At 40.7% G+C, this 18,688-nt stretch overlaps 1 protein-coding gene across 3 annotated transcripts in view; it reads right to left on the bottom strand.

Annotated features, from left to right (window-relative positions):
• The window catches only part of LOC116982075 (speckle type BTB/POZ protein), a 107,548-nt gene that overhangs the window by 48,619 nt on the left and 40,241 nt on the right, over window positions 1–18,688 (bottom strand). For all 3 annotated transcript variants that reach the window (XM_033035368.1, XM_033035370.1, XM_033035369.1), the window contains exon 2: window positions 8,809–8,955. In XM_033035368.1, the coding sequence (XP_032891259.1) occupies window positions 8,809–8,886 (78 nt within the window). In that variant the 5' untranslated portion in view covers window positions 8,887–8,955. The remainder of the gene's footprint in view (window positions 1–8,808; window positions 8,956–18,688) is intronic.

Here is an 18,688-nt window from a genome sequence, read left to right as displayed (position 1 = left end):
ATGTCGCAGAGTTCAACTTTACCGAGTGTTGATTGGATGAGGTATTGAGCCTTGTCTGGGTTTCTTGCAGATCAGGGTAAATGTTTGTAAGTTGGCTTCCTTGAGAAGTCCTGTTTGAATACAATGTATTAAGCTGCTGTGTTATTGGGTTAGGGAAATGTCTGTTATGTATGGGGTTAATCGATAACTGTTATTGGATTGTTCAGAGACTACCCCCATGTGGTTCGGCCCCTCGAGATCCAGGCACCTATAAAAGTCCGCTGCCACGATGTCCAGCGCTGATCTTCTGGTTGGGACTGTGTGACCTTCTGGAGTGTCTGTTTGTGCGAGGCCTACAGGGCTTGATCAGGCAGATACGAGGATCGAACCCGCGGTGGGATAGGTACAGTAGTTGAACTGTAATTGTGTTTTGTCAAAATAAAGATTAGTTGTCCAAGTGCTTGACTCAGTGATTTTTGACTGAAACTAGACCTGGGGGTGGGGGGGTGGGGGGAAGGTTTGAATGAGCAATTTACACTACTACCATCAGCAGTTGTATCATCAATGAAGATAAGTGGGCCAGTACCTTCAGCAGTCATACATGCCCAGGTCATAACACCCCCACCACCGTGTTTCACAGATGAATTGGTATGCTTTGGATCTTATGCAGTTCCTTCTCTCCTCTATACTTTGCTCTTGGCATCACTGATATAAGTTAATCTTCGTCTCATCTGTCCACAAGACCTTTTTTCCCCAGAACTGTGGTTGCTCTTTTAAGTACTTCTTGGCAAACTGTTACCTGGCCATCCTATGTTTGCGGCTAACCAGTGGTTTGCATCTTGCAGTGTAGCCTCTGTATTTCTGTTCATGATGTCTTCTGCGGACAGTGGTCATTGACAAATCTGCACCCGACTCCTGAAGAGTGTTTATGATCCGTCAGACAGGTGTTTGGGGAATTTTCTTTATTATAGAGAGAATTCTTCTGTCGTCAGATGTGGAGATCTTCATTGGCCTGCCAGTCCCTTTGCGATTAGTAAGCTCACCAGTGCTTTCTTTCGTCTTAATAATGTTCCAAACAGTTGATTTTGGTACGCCTAAGGTTTGGCTGATATCTCTTAACAGTTTAATCCCTTGTTTCTCAGTCTCATATTGGCTTCTTTGACTTTCATTGGCACAATTTTGGTCCTCATGTTGATAAACGGCAATAAAAGTTTCCATAGGTGATGGAAAGACTGGAGGAAAGACTAGATGGCTGCAAGGTCTCTTATGCCTGCATTGAGGCAATTAAACACACCTGAGCAATTACAAACGCTTGTGAAGCCATGTGTCCCAAACATTATGGTGCCCTGAAATGAGGGGGGGCTATGTATAAACACAGCTGTAATTTCTACATGGTGAAACCAAAATGTATAAAAATGGCCTTTAATAAAATCTGACAATGTGCACTTAAACCACATGCGATTTTTTTTCTATTACAAATCTCAAATTGTGGAGTACAGAGGCAAATGAATAAATGATGGGTCTTTGTCCCAAACATCATGGAGGGCACTGTAGGCCATCTGGTCAAAGGGAGCAATTAGAGAGCAGGAACATTGATAAGAGAGCATAGAAGTTGCAAAATGCAGAGCAGGAAAGCATATCCTTCACTTTGAGAGGGATAAAAAGGGGACAAAAAGAGAGCTAATGTCACAGATGGACAGCTGATATACAGATGAATTTAGTTACCATTTCCCAAGCCTTGGCGCTCATTCCCTTTTCTCCAGGACAGAAGGGTCGAGTTCCCCTGGTCCTCATGTTCCACCCTACCAGCCCCTGCATTCAACAATCTATTCTCCACAATTTCAGCCACCTTCAAAGAGATTCTCAGCATTTCACAGGAGATTATTTCCTTTGAGACTTCATGGTCCACTTTCTTTTCCATGAACCACCCCTTTCACATACCATTTTCTCTTGGATTGGTAGGCAATGCAACACTTATCCTTTCACCTCCTCCCTTCCACCATCCAGTGATGAAAACAGTCATCCCAGATGAAGCACAAATTCCTTCAATTTGATGCACCAGTGTCAGTATCATGAGGTCAATTCACCAAACTCCAGTTAGGTGACCTCTTTATCAAGCGCCTACGTTCCATCCGCAGAGGCTACCCTTCACTTCACTTCTCTTCAATTCTCCATTCCACTTATTGGGTTGTATTTTTTGTACTGTCACAGTCTATCCAAATACTAGCTACAGCAACAGCATATCATCCACAACTGGCATTGTGCCGCCTTCTGGAATCAATTTTGAATACTACAACTTCAGGTTACTTAATTTCTCCGCCATATCAGTCATCCATATGGGATATCAGCAGAGGGTTTTTTTGCTCTCCAGAAGTGGAGGATATGCCTAATCTAACCTGTTGGACATGTCTTCCTATTCTGCATTTCACAACGCTTACATTCTTTAGTCCACGTTCGCACTCTCCAACTGCATAATAACTCAGCCTGCCTACTTTGTTTGCAGCTTATCCCCATGGCCATGGTCAGAGACATTCCCCGATCCACCACCCTCCCCTGCAGCTTGACAGGCTTTTCTTTCCTTCTCACAAAGGGTTTTTGATCCCACAGATCTGTTTCTGTTTGCACAGATGCAGCCTGCAAGTTATATGCAAGTTCTGCACCCAAGCAAAAGCCAAAGTTTTGTCTTAATTTTTAATACAAGCAAAGCTGCTGGGGAAAAAAATGGAAAAGCATATTTGGATTTGCTTTGGCATTATTATTCCCTGTATGCATATTCATTCCTTGACATTTACAGGACATTGACACAGAAATAAGAACAGTTGTTTGACAGCTCGGTCCAGATATTACAGGTTTGAAATTGCATTTTAGTATGAAGCTTTAATGGTTAAATATTTAACGATTAAATATTTGTGCCATTAACAGAGAAACCGAGCTCGAGACTAGGGTTCATTCACAGGGAATTTTAATCTATACAAGTAACAACATTCATGTTCTACAATGACTAAATATCGTACCATTCAGCAAATTGCGTCGAACCAAACTAAATAATGGAATGACAATATTCAACCATCTTCCGGTGGAAATTGATCAAATCAAATCTTTAAAAATGAGCTTCTCATGCTGTGTTAGCAGAATATTTTTCAATATCAATTGACAGCTTTCTTTTGAAACAATGATATTAGAGGTAAACCTCTTCAACAAATCATCTGACTCAGAAATGACATGGTTACCTGAACATGGGCAATTAGCTTCCAAGCCCCAAACTGACATTCAAATCAGCTGCAACAATTTAGAGCTATTAGTTCTTCTTTCTAAATTTTCTGTGTCGTGAATGCGACAATGCATCATTTTTTTTACAATTGGGACCTGCTGGACTAAGTGGTCATTCTGAATTGGCAACTAGAGATGTTGAAAACCAGTTGTACACAAGTTCATAAATTCTATGAGCATAATTAGGCCACCAAGTCTACTTTGGTCCATCAAATCTACTTCGCCATTCAAACATGGCTGTTTTTTCCTCTCAACCCCATTCTCCTGCCTTCTCCCCATAATCTGACACCCTCACTAATGCCTTAATGCCTATGATGATGTATTGATGTTTGAAAATCTGCTGTAGGGGTTAGAATTTGGACCCTTTTGCCAACTGTCATTGCTATTATCAAAAATTCCCAACCTACCAACTTCGGAGTCTTTGTTCATAAGTTCACGGTCATAAGTGATAGGAGCAGAATTAGGCCATTCGGCCCATCAAGTCGCGCCATTCAATCATGGCTGACCTATCTCTCCCTCCTAACCCCATTCTCCTGCCTCCCCCCCCCCCCAATAACCCCTGACACTTGTACGAATCAAGAATCTATCTATCTCTGCTTTCAAAAATATCCACTGATTTGGCCTCCACAGCCTTCTGTGGAAAGAATTCCACAGATTCACCACCCTATGACTAAAGAAATTTCTCCTCATCTCCTTCCTAAAACAACGCCCTTTAATTTTGAGGCTATGAACTCTAGTCCTAGACTTTCCAATGAGTCCCACAAATATGACCTCTAGTCCTTGGCTCTCCCATGAGTGGAAACATCCTCTCCACACCCACTGTATCCAAGCCTTTCACTATTCTGTACGTTTCAATGACGTCCCCTCTCATTCTTCTAAACTCCAGTGAGTACAGGCCTAGTGCCGTCAAACGCTCATCATATGTTAACCTCCTCATTCTTGGGATAATTCTTGTAAACCTCCTCTGGGCCCTCTCCAGAGTCAGCACATTCTTCCTCAGATATGGCTTCCAAAATGGCTCACAATATTCCAAATGTGGCCTGACCAGCGCTTTATAGACCCTCAGCATTACATCCCTATTTTTGTATACAAGCCCTCTCGAAATAAATGCTAGCATTGCATTTGCTTTCTTTATTTTCGATTCGACTTGCAGATTAACATTTTGTAAATCCTGCACCAGCACTCCCAAATCCCTTTGCACTGCCAATTTCTGGATTTTCTCCCCATTTAGAAAGTAATCTGCACCTTTATTCCTACTACCAAAATGCATGACTCCACACTTTGCTGCACTATAGTCTAACTGCCATTTCTTTGCACCCTCTCCCATCCGATCCACATCCATCTGCAGAGTCCCTGCCTTCTCTGCATTACCTGCCCCTCCACCTATTTTTGTATCAACTGCAAACTTGGCCACAAAGTCTTCAATCCCCTCATCCAAATTATTAATATACAATGTTTTTTATTTTTTTATTTTTTGTGTTAGTTTTTTTTATTAGAAGCAGTGTGCAAGTATAAACCGCGGCCATATGACATAATACATTTATTGTACAGCTTAAATTTTTAGCTAAGATGAAATAGAAAGAGAGAAAAAGCAAGAAAGAGAAAAAATGAAAGCGAAAGTGAATGTGTAAGAATAGAACCCCTAGACTACCAAATAAGTGTAGTCGAAGAGTGAGTAAGTAAAAGAAATGAGAAAAATGTAAAGAAATAAAAAGACAAAAACAGAAAGAAAAACAAAAAGTGAGGATCAATTCCATATGGGGGTCCAGTTTTGTTTTTAATGTTTTTGAGAAAATTTCAAAATTCCTTTCCAAAAGTTATGTAGTTTTGATGCAAGAGGCAAAGGAATGTGTTATAGTTGCTTCTTGAAGGAGACATTTGTCACAAATAGGAGATACATTTGAAAAAATCTTATTCAGTTTAGTCTTTGAGTAGTAGAGTCTGTGCAGTGTTTTAAATTGGATTAAAATGCGTCTATTGTGTATCGAACAATTGTGTATATATAAAAGATTTTTTCCCCATCTGTCTTTGGAAATTTTTAGGCCTAGTTCCTCTTCCCAGTCTCTTCTAATTGCGTCTGACGATGGAATATCTATATTTAGCAGGGTATTATACAAGTATGATGTTAGATTGTTTGACTCTGAGTTTCTATTCATACCTTTGTCTAATATATCTGGCAGCAGAGTTTGATAGTCATGGGTATATGTTTTCAAATAATCTCGAATTTGAAGATATCTAAAATATTGATTACCTTTCAGATTGGGTTTCGACTAATTTCTGAAATGACAGAAGATTTCCCATCTCGTAGAGATCTCCAAGTTTTTTAATTCCTAGTCTTTCCCAATAAGTAAACATTTTATCTATAATAGATGGCTTAAACGAAGGGTTATTAGCTATTGGTGAAAGAAGAGATAAATTTCTTAGTTTAAAAGTTGATTTTACTCATCTCCAAATTCGTAAAGTGTTGTGAATAATCGGATTTTTATCATATAGTGTGTTCTTCAACTTTGTTGGGGAGAGAAGAATATTATTAAAAGCCTATATTAAAAGGCGAGCAATCCTCTCTCTCCATTATTAACCAGTCTACCTGTTGGCATGCGTTATCCAGCCAATACATTAAATTTCTAATATTCGTTGCCCAATAATAGTATAAGAAATTGGGGAGAGCCAATCCGCCTGTTTCTTTGGGTTTGCATTGATGTCGTATATGAATTCTATGTATTTTATAATCCCAGATAAAGTTTGTAATCCGAGAATCAAGATTAAAAAAAAAAAATTTAGGTAGGTATATTGATTGAAATAAATAGCAAATTTGTGGGAGGAAGATCATTTTTATAGCATTTATTCTGCCTATTAGAGACATCGGAAGTGTTTTCCAGAATTGAATAAGAACGTTTAATTTAGTAACTAAAGGCGGGAAGTTTACGTTGAATAAGAAGTATATTTTCTGGTTACCTGAACACCCAGATATTTAAATTTTTCTGTAGCAATTCTGAAAGGAAATTTTAAAAGGCGTGTCGGCTCTTGAGGTTTTATTGCCATAATTTCACTTTTGTTCCAGTTTATTCTATATCATGAAAAGGAACCAAATTCCTCTATAAGATTTAATATATTTGGAATGCTAACTTGGGAATTGGTGATATAATAACACATCATCTGCATATAATGATATTTTATTATTGGAGTGTTTAGTATTATAGCCGTTAATGTTCGGATGTACTCTTATACTTTCCGCTAAGGGTTCAATTACAAGGGCAAATAACAGGGGTGATAATGCACATCCCTGTCTATTGCCCTTGGATAGCTGAAATTTCGGAGAAAGTATGTGGTTGGTCAGTATTCTGGTAGTCGGCTTATCATATAATAATTTTATGCATGAAATAAAATTCTCTCCCATCTGAAAATGTTGCAGTACTGTGAAAAGGTATTTCCATTCTACTTGGTCAAATGCTTTTTCTGCATCTAATGAAATAATTGATAAGTCTTCTCTTTAGTTCTGTATGAGTACATTATTTTAAAAACGCACCTCAAATTATTAAACGAATGTCTCTTGGGTATAAACCCCGTTTGATCCGAATGTATTAATTTATTAACGTATTTACTTAATCTTCTTGCCAAAGTTTTCGCTAGTATTTTCTGATCTGTATTTAGCAATTTACAATGTGAAGAGCAGCAGCCCCAGCACCGACCCCTACGGAACTTCACTAGTCACTAGCAACCAACCAGAAAATGCCCCCTTTATTGCCACTCTTTGCCTTTTGCCATCCAGCCAACCTGCTATCGATGCTCATATCTGCCCTTTCATACCATGGACTCTCATCTTCCTTAGCAGCCTCCAGTGTGGCACCTTATCAAAGGCTTTCTAAAAATCAAGGGAAACATCTACTTCCTCGCCTTTGTCTGTCCTGCTATTTACTTCTTCAAAGAATTCCAGCAAATTTGTCAGGCAAGCCCTCCCCTTCACAAAGCCATGCTGACTTCGGCCTGACTAGTCTGGGTACAGCACAAACAGAAAATGAAAAGCTTTATATTCGGGATGCTACATTACAATTTAAAGACTCAGCGTCCGACTGCAAATGTGCCATATTATAGGTATGTTGCAAAGCCTACCTGAAGCGTCTTTGAAAATCTGCCGCTACGGGTGTGCGCGATTTTGGCGCCGTTTAGAGGGGGCGGGTTTAAAACGCGATTTTCTCTAGGCTGTTCAAATCGAAGATGTTCAGCCTAGTTAATTATTAACGAAAAATCGCTGGAAGACCCCGTCGCAAAAGCTATTATTAGGTTTAAAGGCCTTGAATAATAGTTATAGTAGTTTAAAAATCAATCTCTAAACCCGCGACCGCCAGCAACCGCAGGGTCTCATAAAGCAGACAACTGAAGGAAGGTTGTATATTTTTACATTAAAAAGGGCTTCTAAAGATCCCGTTATACAAAGTTTACTATTGCGAGTAGCTCATTTTGGCCCCATTATATCGCGCAGTATTTTTCTGGGCATTTGAGGGCACAAATCTACTGCAATGTGAACGTTCTAAACCAGCGCGTTCCACAGGGACCCACTGGAAAGCTGATTTAAATGGGCATTTATTTACAGCAATTGAACACTGAATTCCTTCCATTTGGCCTATAAATTAATGTAAATGAGATTTAAAAATCATGTTTTATTGTGAATTATTTGTGAATATTATTTGGACATTTAGGCTATTTAAAAATGTTAATCATTTATTAAGAAATGGATAGATGTTTAGATCTAGTAATTGAAGTCTGAAATTAGCTACAATTAGGTAACTAACTAATTAAATGCTTTAATTTCAGGTCATCCAAGTAAGATTATTTTATATTTGTTTCAGAATGCTTCAATCTATGATAACTGAAAATTTCATTCAGTTCTCTTAATTTTTAAGAAAGTTATGGGCTTTTGACTGTTCACGATCACAACTTTTTTGTTATGTCCATAGAAAATCAATAGGGAACAAGATGCTCATTTCCGAGTATGAAAATGGCCATAACTTTTTAAATACTTGAGATATGAAAGTGAATTAGGTGTCAAATTAAACTTATTTTTATGCTTTATCTGATGGGATAAATTACAGACTTGATTTTTAAAATCTCAAAATTTTGTAACATTGCTACATATTATAATAGGAAATATCACATGGAGCAGAAGGTCCCTAATTGGTTATGTTAGTTAAACCATAACTGTCTATTGATTACTTAAAACAGCCAGGATCAAACAACAGTAATACGACATTCATTCTCAAAGCTTACAAACAATGCATTCATTTGATACACCCATGAAGAATAACAATCTCCCACATGAGGCAAATGCCCATGAAAACATCCTCCTTGTATAAATCACTAAGAACTAAGTAAAAATAGCAAACAAAAAGATACTGCTCAACTTTAAAAAGTAATCCACCAAACATCATAATCACATTCAATTTACGGACTAAACAAGCATGTCCAAAAATGGTCATAAGAAATCAGGTGACAAAATATATGCTGGCACCACTTTCACATCCAAGAAACATGGGAATGGACTGTTCAGAAGGACTTGCATACCTGGGTATAGCACCAGCTCTCTGCCACAGGCCCACTTGACATTTCAGCCGGAGGTGGAGGACTCGGTACCCTTGACATCGCCAGCTTGACAATTTTGCAGGTATTCACAAGGCAGATGAAATGAATCTCAGATTTTTTCTTCTGTTACTGTGGAAAAAGTTAACACAAATTAGTTGAAAGACTTTTGGCTAGTTTTCAAATTATAACAGAAGTAGTTTTAAATTAAATTTAGAGGATAATGAAAAAATGGCATTGCTTAACTGTAGTCTGCAATATTAACTGTTTAATCACATAATTCCAGTAACTATATTTTGAAAGAAAAGGATAACAAAGTCCCTTGAACCACTTTTTTTTAAAATCACGTAATATTCTATAATCCAGTACAGATTAACAGGCAATAAGAATTAGGTCAAGTCACTGTATAAATTGACTAAATTTACACCACTTTTCAGACCAAACTAGTTTGCTTATGTTCCAGAACTGGATTTGAACCAGAAGTTTGTCTACCAGATGCTAGGAGTTGCCACAGACAGTCTGAGCTAAGAGAACAGATCTACACAGAATCTGCTGGCATATGTTCAAAATTGAAATGGAAAGGAAAGCAGGAGAAGTATGATGGTCAAACAGGGTACAATTACAAATACATATTGTACTGGTAAGTAAACTATGTGATTAGAACATATAGACTATTAATGATCTTTTGAAATCAGCAAACAATGTTTGCTATTAAATTCAGCAAAACTATTTTACACAAAAGAAAAAGTGAATAGCTCCAAATGTATTCATCTTATTTGAATGCCTTATTAGGGCTCAGGAGCTTTTGCCCGTCAGGTAACAGTCATTTCACAATCAGATAGTTTCTAGCCAAAGCCCTTCAACAAACTACACTCTTGAAACATCATGAGGCAGAAAAGTTGGTGAAAGAAAAGTTTATTGAGAAGGGAAGAGGATTTGGAGGAGAGAGAAGACAGCACCATTGGGGTTGGGTGGTCTGGGGAAAGTCAGAAAAAAAATGAGTGAAGTATTTCTCCCTCGTCGCTGGATTCAGTCACCTGGTGTTTTATAGCTGGAACCTTGCTGAGCAAATCCGGCCTATATTGTGTAGAAGACTACAACTTTCAATAGCTTTATGCGTTATGCAGTGGCTTGGAAAAGTGTAGCGACATGACAAGAAGAATAGCTTTATGAACTTAGTGACAAAACTGTTAGAATACAGTAAATGATTGTCAACTGAGCACACATTTGAAGAATGGCAGCCTAGATATGGGAAGAGAAAGGCTGAATGGGGCCAAGAATTAAGAATTAAAAAGAGGAAGGACCGAGGGATGTTTTCCCCAGAGAAGAAGTGTTCAAATGCATATAGGATTTAGCCAAAGTAAATGAATCGCCTGGAAATTGTAGCAATAAAAGTTGAAAACCATAAACAGATTCCACAATTTTGGCAAACAATGCCGAGGAGACATGGGCACATATTTTTACATGCTGCAAGTCGTTATGATTGGGAATGAAATGGACAAATATGGAAGCAGCAAATCTCAAACAAAAACAACTGGATAAATATCTTGCAAAACTTCACAAGAACACAGGCAAAAGGAACCAAGGAATTCAACCAACTGGGAAGTTCTTGCAAAACATCAGCCTAAACTGGACAGGCTTAATGGCCTAATTTATTTTAAGTAACTCTTACAACTCAGTTCTAAGTGCCCAGCATGAACACGTTATATTGTGCTGTGAAGCATATCAAACATATCAAACTTATACCCTATTCAGCAAGTATAAAGCTACCATGCACCCAGAGACCTCTCATTAACTGCTTGGAGAGGTACACTGAACCAGAACAGTGTGTAATGGGGACAATCCCAGCTGGTACAAGTACAGCAATTTTATTTAATGCACTGGAGTATAATATTTAATAACAAATAATTACATAATTGGTGTGTGAAATCAGGATTAGTATTCTAGGAAGAATATAACATTAAAATTGCACCCATTGCTTTTACTTTTCCTCCATCCCTTGTGGCAATGATATCACCAAATCCAAGAATTCTGCTCACCTTTCTGCACTAACCTCATTAATCACACATGTCACTCAACAGTATTTGCACACTAAAGAACAGAAGAAAGCCCACTTCTGTAACCTTGGTTGAAATAATCAGAAAATCTTTGATCCATCACGATCGATACAAATCACATTTGACACTTAAACATTCTGGCTTGCAGGGTTCAGGTTCTCAAAATTAGACATTCAGGTACTGCAGCGAGACACTCCCAAGCAAGATCAGGCAAGAAAAACCTGTTCAAAGGCTCTGCAAACAAATCACCCCATGTTGGTTACTTGGAATTATGATAGCTGCAATATTGAGCAGCATGGAAATTTGCTATGTGGTTTTGCATCATCAAAGCCACAAATATAGCACCGTTCTTTATTAGGCTCAGGTGTAAATACAGATGGTTGTTTTGCAATAAAATTTAAACACCAATACCTTTTAAAACACATTTTCCATATGACTACATAAAATTCTAGTTAATATTAGATGGGTGTACTAAAATCAACTGATTCATTACATCAAATTCTGTAGAACTGTAGGTCGATATTTTGAACAATTCTTAGTACATCCTGCTTGTTATAGATTTCTTGTAAATTGTGTAAAGTGGCAAGAAACCAAAATGCCATGATATGTTATGCAGCAAGACCGAAAACAATTAATCTAATACTGATTGGAGAAATCGTTCTCTCGCGTTAGTGGAGAGTGAGGGACCAAAACAAATGATAATCTAAAAATAAAATAATTACATCCAGCTATAGAATTAACTTTCTAGAACCTTGCATTAACCTTACATTTGAAAGGACTTCTAAACTGAATGAGATCATGGCTGCATTTCCTACCTCGTTCCAGCAAACATTAAAAACCGTCTCATAATTATCATCGTGGCTAGCATAAGACAATCACAAAACACCCATTTCAAATGCAAGATATTAAAGGAGCAAACATGAAAATAAATGGTCATTAAAGCACAAAAGCGCACCCCAATACATTTTTAGCACAGCCACGGGTAACCAGCGTGTAGAATCCAGGAACTGCAGATACTGGTTTACAAAAAAAAGACAAAGTGGTGAAGTAACTAAATGGGTCAGGCAACACCTCTGGAGAATATGGACGTGCTGTTTTGGGTCAAGACCCTTCTTCAGCCTGACGGGGGAGAAGAAAACTAAGAGAGGGGGACAGGACAAAGCCTGGCAAGCATAAGATATAGGTGAGGGTTTTTTTTTTGATAGACAGATGGTTGGACAAAGGCCAGAGATTAAAAGATAGGAGATGTGACAAAAGGATTGATGGGTTGCAAATTGTGAAGCAAGAAGAAGGAATGTAGAGTGAAGGGTGGAAGGAGGTGAAAAAATAGATGATAGTCCAAGGGGGTACAGGAAAGGAAAAAAAAAGTTTCGTTTAGTTTATTGTCACATGCACTGAGGTACAGTGAAGAGCTTTTTGTTCCGTGCCAGTCAGCGGAAACATTATACATGCTTACAATTGAGCTGTCCAGTGTACAGGTACCTGATAAAGGCAATAACTTTCAGAGCAAGATAAAGTCCAGTAAAGACCGATTAAAGATAGCCTGAGAGTCTCCAATGTGGTAGATGTTAGTTCAGGACCGCTCTTTAGTTGGTGATAGGATGGTTCAGTTACCTGTTGACAGCTGGGAAGAAACTATCCCTGAAACTGGAGATATATGTTTTCACACTTCTGTTCCTCTTGCCCAATGGGAGAGGGGAGAAGTGGGAGTGATCGGGGTGAGACTTGTCTTTAATTATACTGGTGGCCTTGCCGAGGCAGCGTGAAGTGTAGATGGAGTCAGGGAGGGAGGTTGGTTTGTGCGATGGTGTGGGCTACGTCCACAATTTTCCGTAATTTCTTACAGACGTGCATGGAGCTGTTCCCAAACCATACTGTGCTGCATCCTGATAAAATGCTTTCTACAGTGCACCCACTGTCGTCAGTTACTGGGTGGATGGCTTTGATGCCACCAGTGAAAAGCCTCAGTGAGCAGTCATTCACGATGTGTGGGATGATCTGGTCTGGATGTCCGTATGCGCAAGCAGGGCTGTCTGTCATCCTCCACTTATGCAGGTGATGGGCTGTTCTTGTATGGAGGATGCGGATTCTGTTCAGGGTTAGCCATTGCTTGCGATGGAGGTCAAAACCCGGTGGTGGTTTCATTGTGGGATCTGTGATGACCTCTCCATTGTTGGTGTTGGCACCTTTCCAGGTTCTGCGCCACTCAGTCTTAAGAGTCAATGTCTCCCAGGGATTTAACTGAAGACCAGAAGAATTTGCGGGACTTCAGGCGCATGTTGGGCAGGTTGTTCAAGTCAGCATGGGTGGGAAGGTCAGGGTTAGCCTCGATGGTGCACCAATCTTTCAACATCCTCTCCTTTCTGCGTATGCTGGGAGGGGCGATATGAGAGGACAGGGAGCCACTGCAAATGTGTTGACTTAAGGGCCTGTCCCACCAGCATGCGACTGAATGCGGCGAGCACGACCCAACGTGGTCGCTTGAGCCGTACGGCCTCGCGGGGCCAGTCCTACTTCGATCGCAGGAACCGTATGGAGCTATACAGGGCTGGTCCGGACATCGCGCGGGGCTCCGAAAAACTGACACTGTCCAAAAATACCATGCGGCAACGGCCTGTTGGCCCACAGCCGCATTGAGGCCGTACGCAGCGCCTCGACGGGCGTACGGCTAGCGAGTGGCATTGAGCGATGACGTCACCGCCCGGCATGCCGTTGCGTGATGACGTAACCGCCCGACGCCGTGCGATGTCCAAATTCAGTCGGCCCGCCTCCTGCCCAGCTGATTGGTGAGTATGATGTCGGGATCAGCCCCGCACAACTCCAGACGGCTCCGCGGTTGGAAGTGGGACCGGCCCCGCGAGGCCTTATGCCTCAAGCCACCACGTTTGGTCGTGCTCGCCGCATGCAGTCGCATGCTGGTGGGACAGGCCCTTTAAGCGTCCTTGTGATGACCCGCATTGCAGTGTGGGAGCTATTAGCCCAAGCTGTTGAGCAAAACTCGGCTGTTGAGTAGACTAGGGCTAAGCTTGCGGTATGGAGGGTGTGTGCATTGGATCCCCAGCTGTTGCCTGCAAGTTTCCAGATGATGTTGACTCTTGCTTTCAGTTTATCAGCCACCCTCTTCAGGTGTTCACAACATGTGAGGGTTCGATCCAGGGTGACTCCAAGGAACTTGGGGAATTCTTCATTCTTCACCGGCTTACCACAAAAGGACACTCGGAGCTTTGCATTGGCGAGCCGATTGCTGAGGTGAAAGGCAGTGACAGTTGTTTTCGATGGGTTAGGGCGAAGTCGCCAGAAGGTAAAGTACTCCTCCATCCCCTTCAAGTCTTGTGTTCGCACTCTGCTGATATCCTCAAAGGCAGCACCCTGGTAGGCAAGGGAAAGGTCATCTGCATATGCAAACTTCCTGGGCAAGGTAGTTGGCATGTCACTCATATAAATATTGAAGAGTAGGGGAGCTAGGACAGAGCCTTGGGGGAGACCATCATTCAGAGCTTCCCTGGTTCCCAAGCGAGACTCTAAATCAGGGTTCGGCAACCTTGTTCTGCATAGGGGCCAGGACGCATGTCTGTGAGCGGATGGCGGGCCACATCTATCATTTGTACACATGGATCCCGCCCCTTTATGGACACCACGCATACTCACTCGTCCCTGGCCCATTGACAACCCCGATCCCGACCAAAGATCATAGAGCGGATCTTTCATCCCGACACTGAAGCCCAGACACAGAAGGTGCGCAGCCGTGCCAGCGGCTTTGCGCAAGATGCAGAACAGCCAGAGGTCGGCACTCGGCGGCTCAGCCATTGTGGCCACCAGCGCAGGCAGCCTTGTGTCACTATGCCTAGGCGCCGTGGCCTTGGGAGGTACCGGAGATGATGAAAGTTGGCGGGCCGGATAATCATGAAAAATATATATACGCCTGCAGGCCGGATGATTTTGGGTTATGGGCCGCATTCGGCCCGGGGGCCGTAGAATGCGACTACTACCCTAAATCTACAGTTGCTGAGGATGGATGAGAGGGCACGCATGCTGGTTTGGCACTTCAAGATTCTGGAAGCTTTCAGCAACAGACAATGTGTCCACACGGTGTCATCAGCTGATGACAGATCGATGAGAACACCACCAGTTTTCAGGGCATGTTGGAAGCCATCCTCTAAATTGGTAGTGGGAAGGACTTGATCTGCACAGCTTCTACCAGGTCTAAAGCCAGCTTGCTCTTGGGCAGAACAGGTTCTACCAATGGAGAAATCCTGGCAAGCAGGAGGCGCTCTCAAACAGCTTGTTAGATGTGCTCAAACCACAGTTCTGGAAAAAGGTCTTGTGGACAGATGAGACGAAGATTAACATATCAGAGTGATGGCAAGAGCAATGTATGGAGAAGAAAAGGAACTGCCCAAGATCCAAAGCATACCACCTCATCTGTGAAACATGGTGGTGGGGGTGTTGCGGCCTGGTCATGTATGGCTGCTGAAGGTACTGGCCCACTTATCTTCATTGATGATACAACTGCTGATGGTAGTAGCATAATGAATTCTGAAGTGTATAGACACATCCTATCTGCACAGGAACAAACAAATGCCTCGAAACTCATTGGCCGGCGGTTTATTCTACAGCAAGACAATTATCCCAAACATACTACTAAAGCAACAAAGGAGTTTTTCAAAGCTAAAAATTTTCATTTTTTGAGTGGCCAAATCAATCACCCGATCTGAACCCAATTGAGCATGACTTTTATATGCTGAAGAGAAAACTGAAGGGGACTACCTCCCAAAACAAGCATAAGCTAAAGATGGCTGCAATGCAGGCCTGGCAGAGCATCACCAGAGAAGACACCCAGCAACTGGTGATGTTCATGAATCGCAGTCTTCAAGCAGTCATTGCATGCAAAGGATATGCAGCAAAATACTAAACATGACTACTTTCATTTACATGACATTGCTGTGCCCCAAATATTATGGTGCCCTGAAATGGGAGGGACTATGTATAAACACTGCCGGTGAAACCAAAAATGTATAAAAATGGCCTTTATTAAAACCTGACAATGTGCACAGCCACTTTAACCACAAGTTTTTTTTCTATTACAAATCTCAAATTATGTAGTACAGAGGCAAATAAATAAATGATGGGTCTTTGTCCCAAATATTATGGAGGGCAGTGTAACCACCACTATTTCAGATTTGTAGAAAATACATTTTACTTTTGTTCTATTCTACTGCTCAGCCACTTCCCCTCTTCATCCCCAGGCCTGCTTCATCACCTCAGATCACATTTGAATAAAGTCAAGGGCAAGAACCAGCTTTCATTAGGTTATGTACAAGCAAGGTTAATTCAACAACTTGATGAAATTTGCATACTACACATACAAATGATAAGGGTAGACTAATCTCAAAGTTCAACTCTCAGCTCATCTTGAGTAAACACTAATACTGGTCCTGTACCAAATGACCTTGGGCTAACATTTGTCCCATGATTTATTACCACTGGTAAGCTGCTGCACTTCCAAACAAAAGTGGCTCAAGTAACCTTGTGCAGTACTTCGATTCAAATTTGCAGCCCTGAACAGGCTCCTTCGGTTTTAACAGGCCCTTCAGTTTTAGCAAGACCCCAAGGGTCAGCAGGGCCTTGTAACACCCAATTCCAAAATACACACTCGCCCACAAACATTGAAATATTGCATTACAAATATTAATAAGAGCAAGAGAAGAAATGTTCCTGTAATAATTTTACAATAGTAAACATTAGATATTTCTTTAAATCCATTCGAATCAATGAACGGCTGTGGAAAGATTTAATATCAGTATAATACTTCATGAACCGTTTCAGGATTATGCCCAAACGCAACATCAAAACAATGTTACCACAGAACGCAAGCCAATAAATACATGTTTGTTCAGAGACTTGCTCATGCTACCTAAAGCAGTACCATGTATTAATTGATGATGTTGTGGACTGGGACATTGCTAACTTTTGAACGGCAACAAAGAGGACAATAAAATTGTTGATCCCAATGACCAAGGATCAATGGCTATTTTCATTGCAATAACAATTGGTTTGTGCAACCCTCACTGAAGGCAGAGATATGCAGTTAACAAAGTCTTAAAACACCTGTCTGATATTACATTAAGCAGTTTTATGGATTCACACGCAGAAAATAAAAGATGAATTCATAATTTAACAAGGAACCCCAAATTTATGCTATCTAGAGTCAGTTAGATATTATTATATTACTAAAGTAGCCAAGTAAAAGAAATTCAAGAACAGTATTTTTTTAAAATGGTTAGATCCTGACAACTTGTGTCAATAGAAGTGTCCCGACCCAAAACGTCAACTATTAATTTTCCTCAGAGATGCTGTCTGAACCGTTGAGTTGCTCCAGCACTTTGTGTCTATCTTTGGTCTGTGTCATACTTTATATGGCCCACTAAGAATGATTCAACTTCAACACAAAAGCCCAGGAAAAGTTTACGTGGGGTGCAATGTGAAGGATTTGACTGGAGGTAGAATTACAGATCACAAGCTGCATGCAAATGACAGAAGGGATCAGCACTAACAATGGAAGGTTAATTAAGATCCTAACCAGGCCCCAGACCAAAATTAATAAGCACCAAGTAGACTTAAGCCTCTGATTAAGACTGGCTTCAAGTGTTCAAATGTGCTCCACATGCACGGGTAGAATTAAACAAGTGTTGTACTCCAACTGATATCACTAGCCGAGTCCAGATGCATATCAGGGTGACCGAAGTGCCTGCATACATTTTAGTCCCAGTCTTCTGCTCCTACCAGACCAATAGACCGCTTCCTATCCAAAGATTCAGGCAACCCCGAGCTAATAATGGACTAGGGAGATTCCTAGAAAAACTTGAAATGTATTTTGATCAAAGATTAGCGATAACATTAGCGACTAGGTGTTCAACCTTTATTGCATCATTCAATTTGACCCATTCAAGATTATTGAGCACCAAAACTTTTGACTCCCTTATCCATCAATCTCAGACTTAAGCACCCATTTACTTAAAAAATAAATCACAGCCTTCAGGAGAGATACTTGACTTTTAATTCTTCCCAATTTCACTTTAAATGGTAAAACTATAAATTTAAGGTTATATTCAGTTCATAATTCAAAAGCTAAATATCTGAAAAATAGAAAAGAAATAGGAATTCTCAACTTCCATGAACTGAAAAGTTAACATTTCAAGTTAATGCCCACTCAACTTTTTCCCCCCAGCTTCAGGACTAAAGCAGAAAGTTGCACAATTATAGTCAGCACTGTCCCAGAAAATGAAAAGTCAGTGTGGGATTCCAAGCAGGTCTGAAACAAAATAAAACATTTCTTAAATCCTACAAAGGGTGTAAAAAAACAAAGAAAAATAACTCTGCTGCTCAAGAACAGGTAACCATTGGCCTGCTCTGATAATCCTAATCGTGAATTAGAGAAAGAATAAGAAGTATACTTTAAGATTATGATGGTATTTATGTGTTGGGGATGGGGGTGGGAAGGGGGGGGGCAGGAAGTACAGCAATAGATGTGGATGATCTCCACAGAAAAGTTCAGTAGCCATTTGGAAAATAATTATCCACTTCTATGACTGCCAAAGGCCAAAGATATGTGGTGCCAAAAGGAACACAAAACATCCCTCCCCTGACTCAGTCCAAAGAAGGGTCTCGACCCAAAACGTCACCCAATCATTTTCCCCAGAGATGCTGCGATCCGCTGTTATTCCAGCTCTTTTGTGTTCATCTTCGGTTTGAAACCAGAACTGCAACTAGTCCCGGGGCTCGCAAGCGACCTGGGTGCTACAGCCAGT

The sequence above is a fragment of the Amblyraja radiata genome, chromosome 16, assembly GCF_010909765.2.
Source record: "Amblyraja radiata isolate CabotCenter1 chromosome 16, sAmbRad1.1.pri, whole genome shotgun sequence".
Taxonomy (NCBI): Eukaryota; Metazoa; Chordata; class Chondrichthyes; order Rajiformes; family Rajidae; genus Amblyraja; species Amblyraja radiata.
The sequence above is the reverse complement of the archived record's forward strand: the minus strand, read 5'-3'. Positions and strand labels throughout refer to the sequence as shown.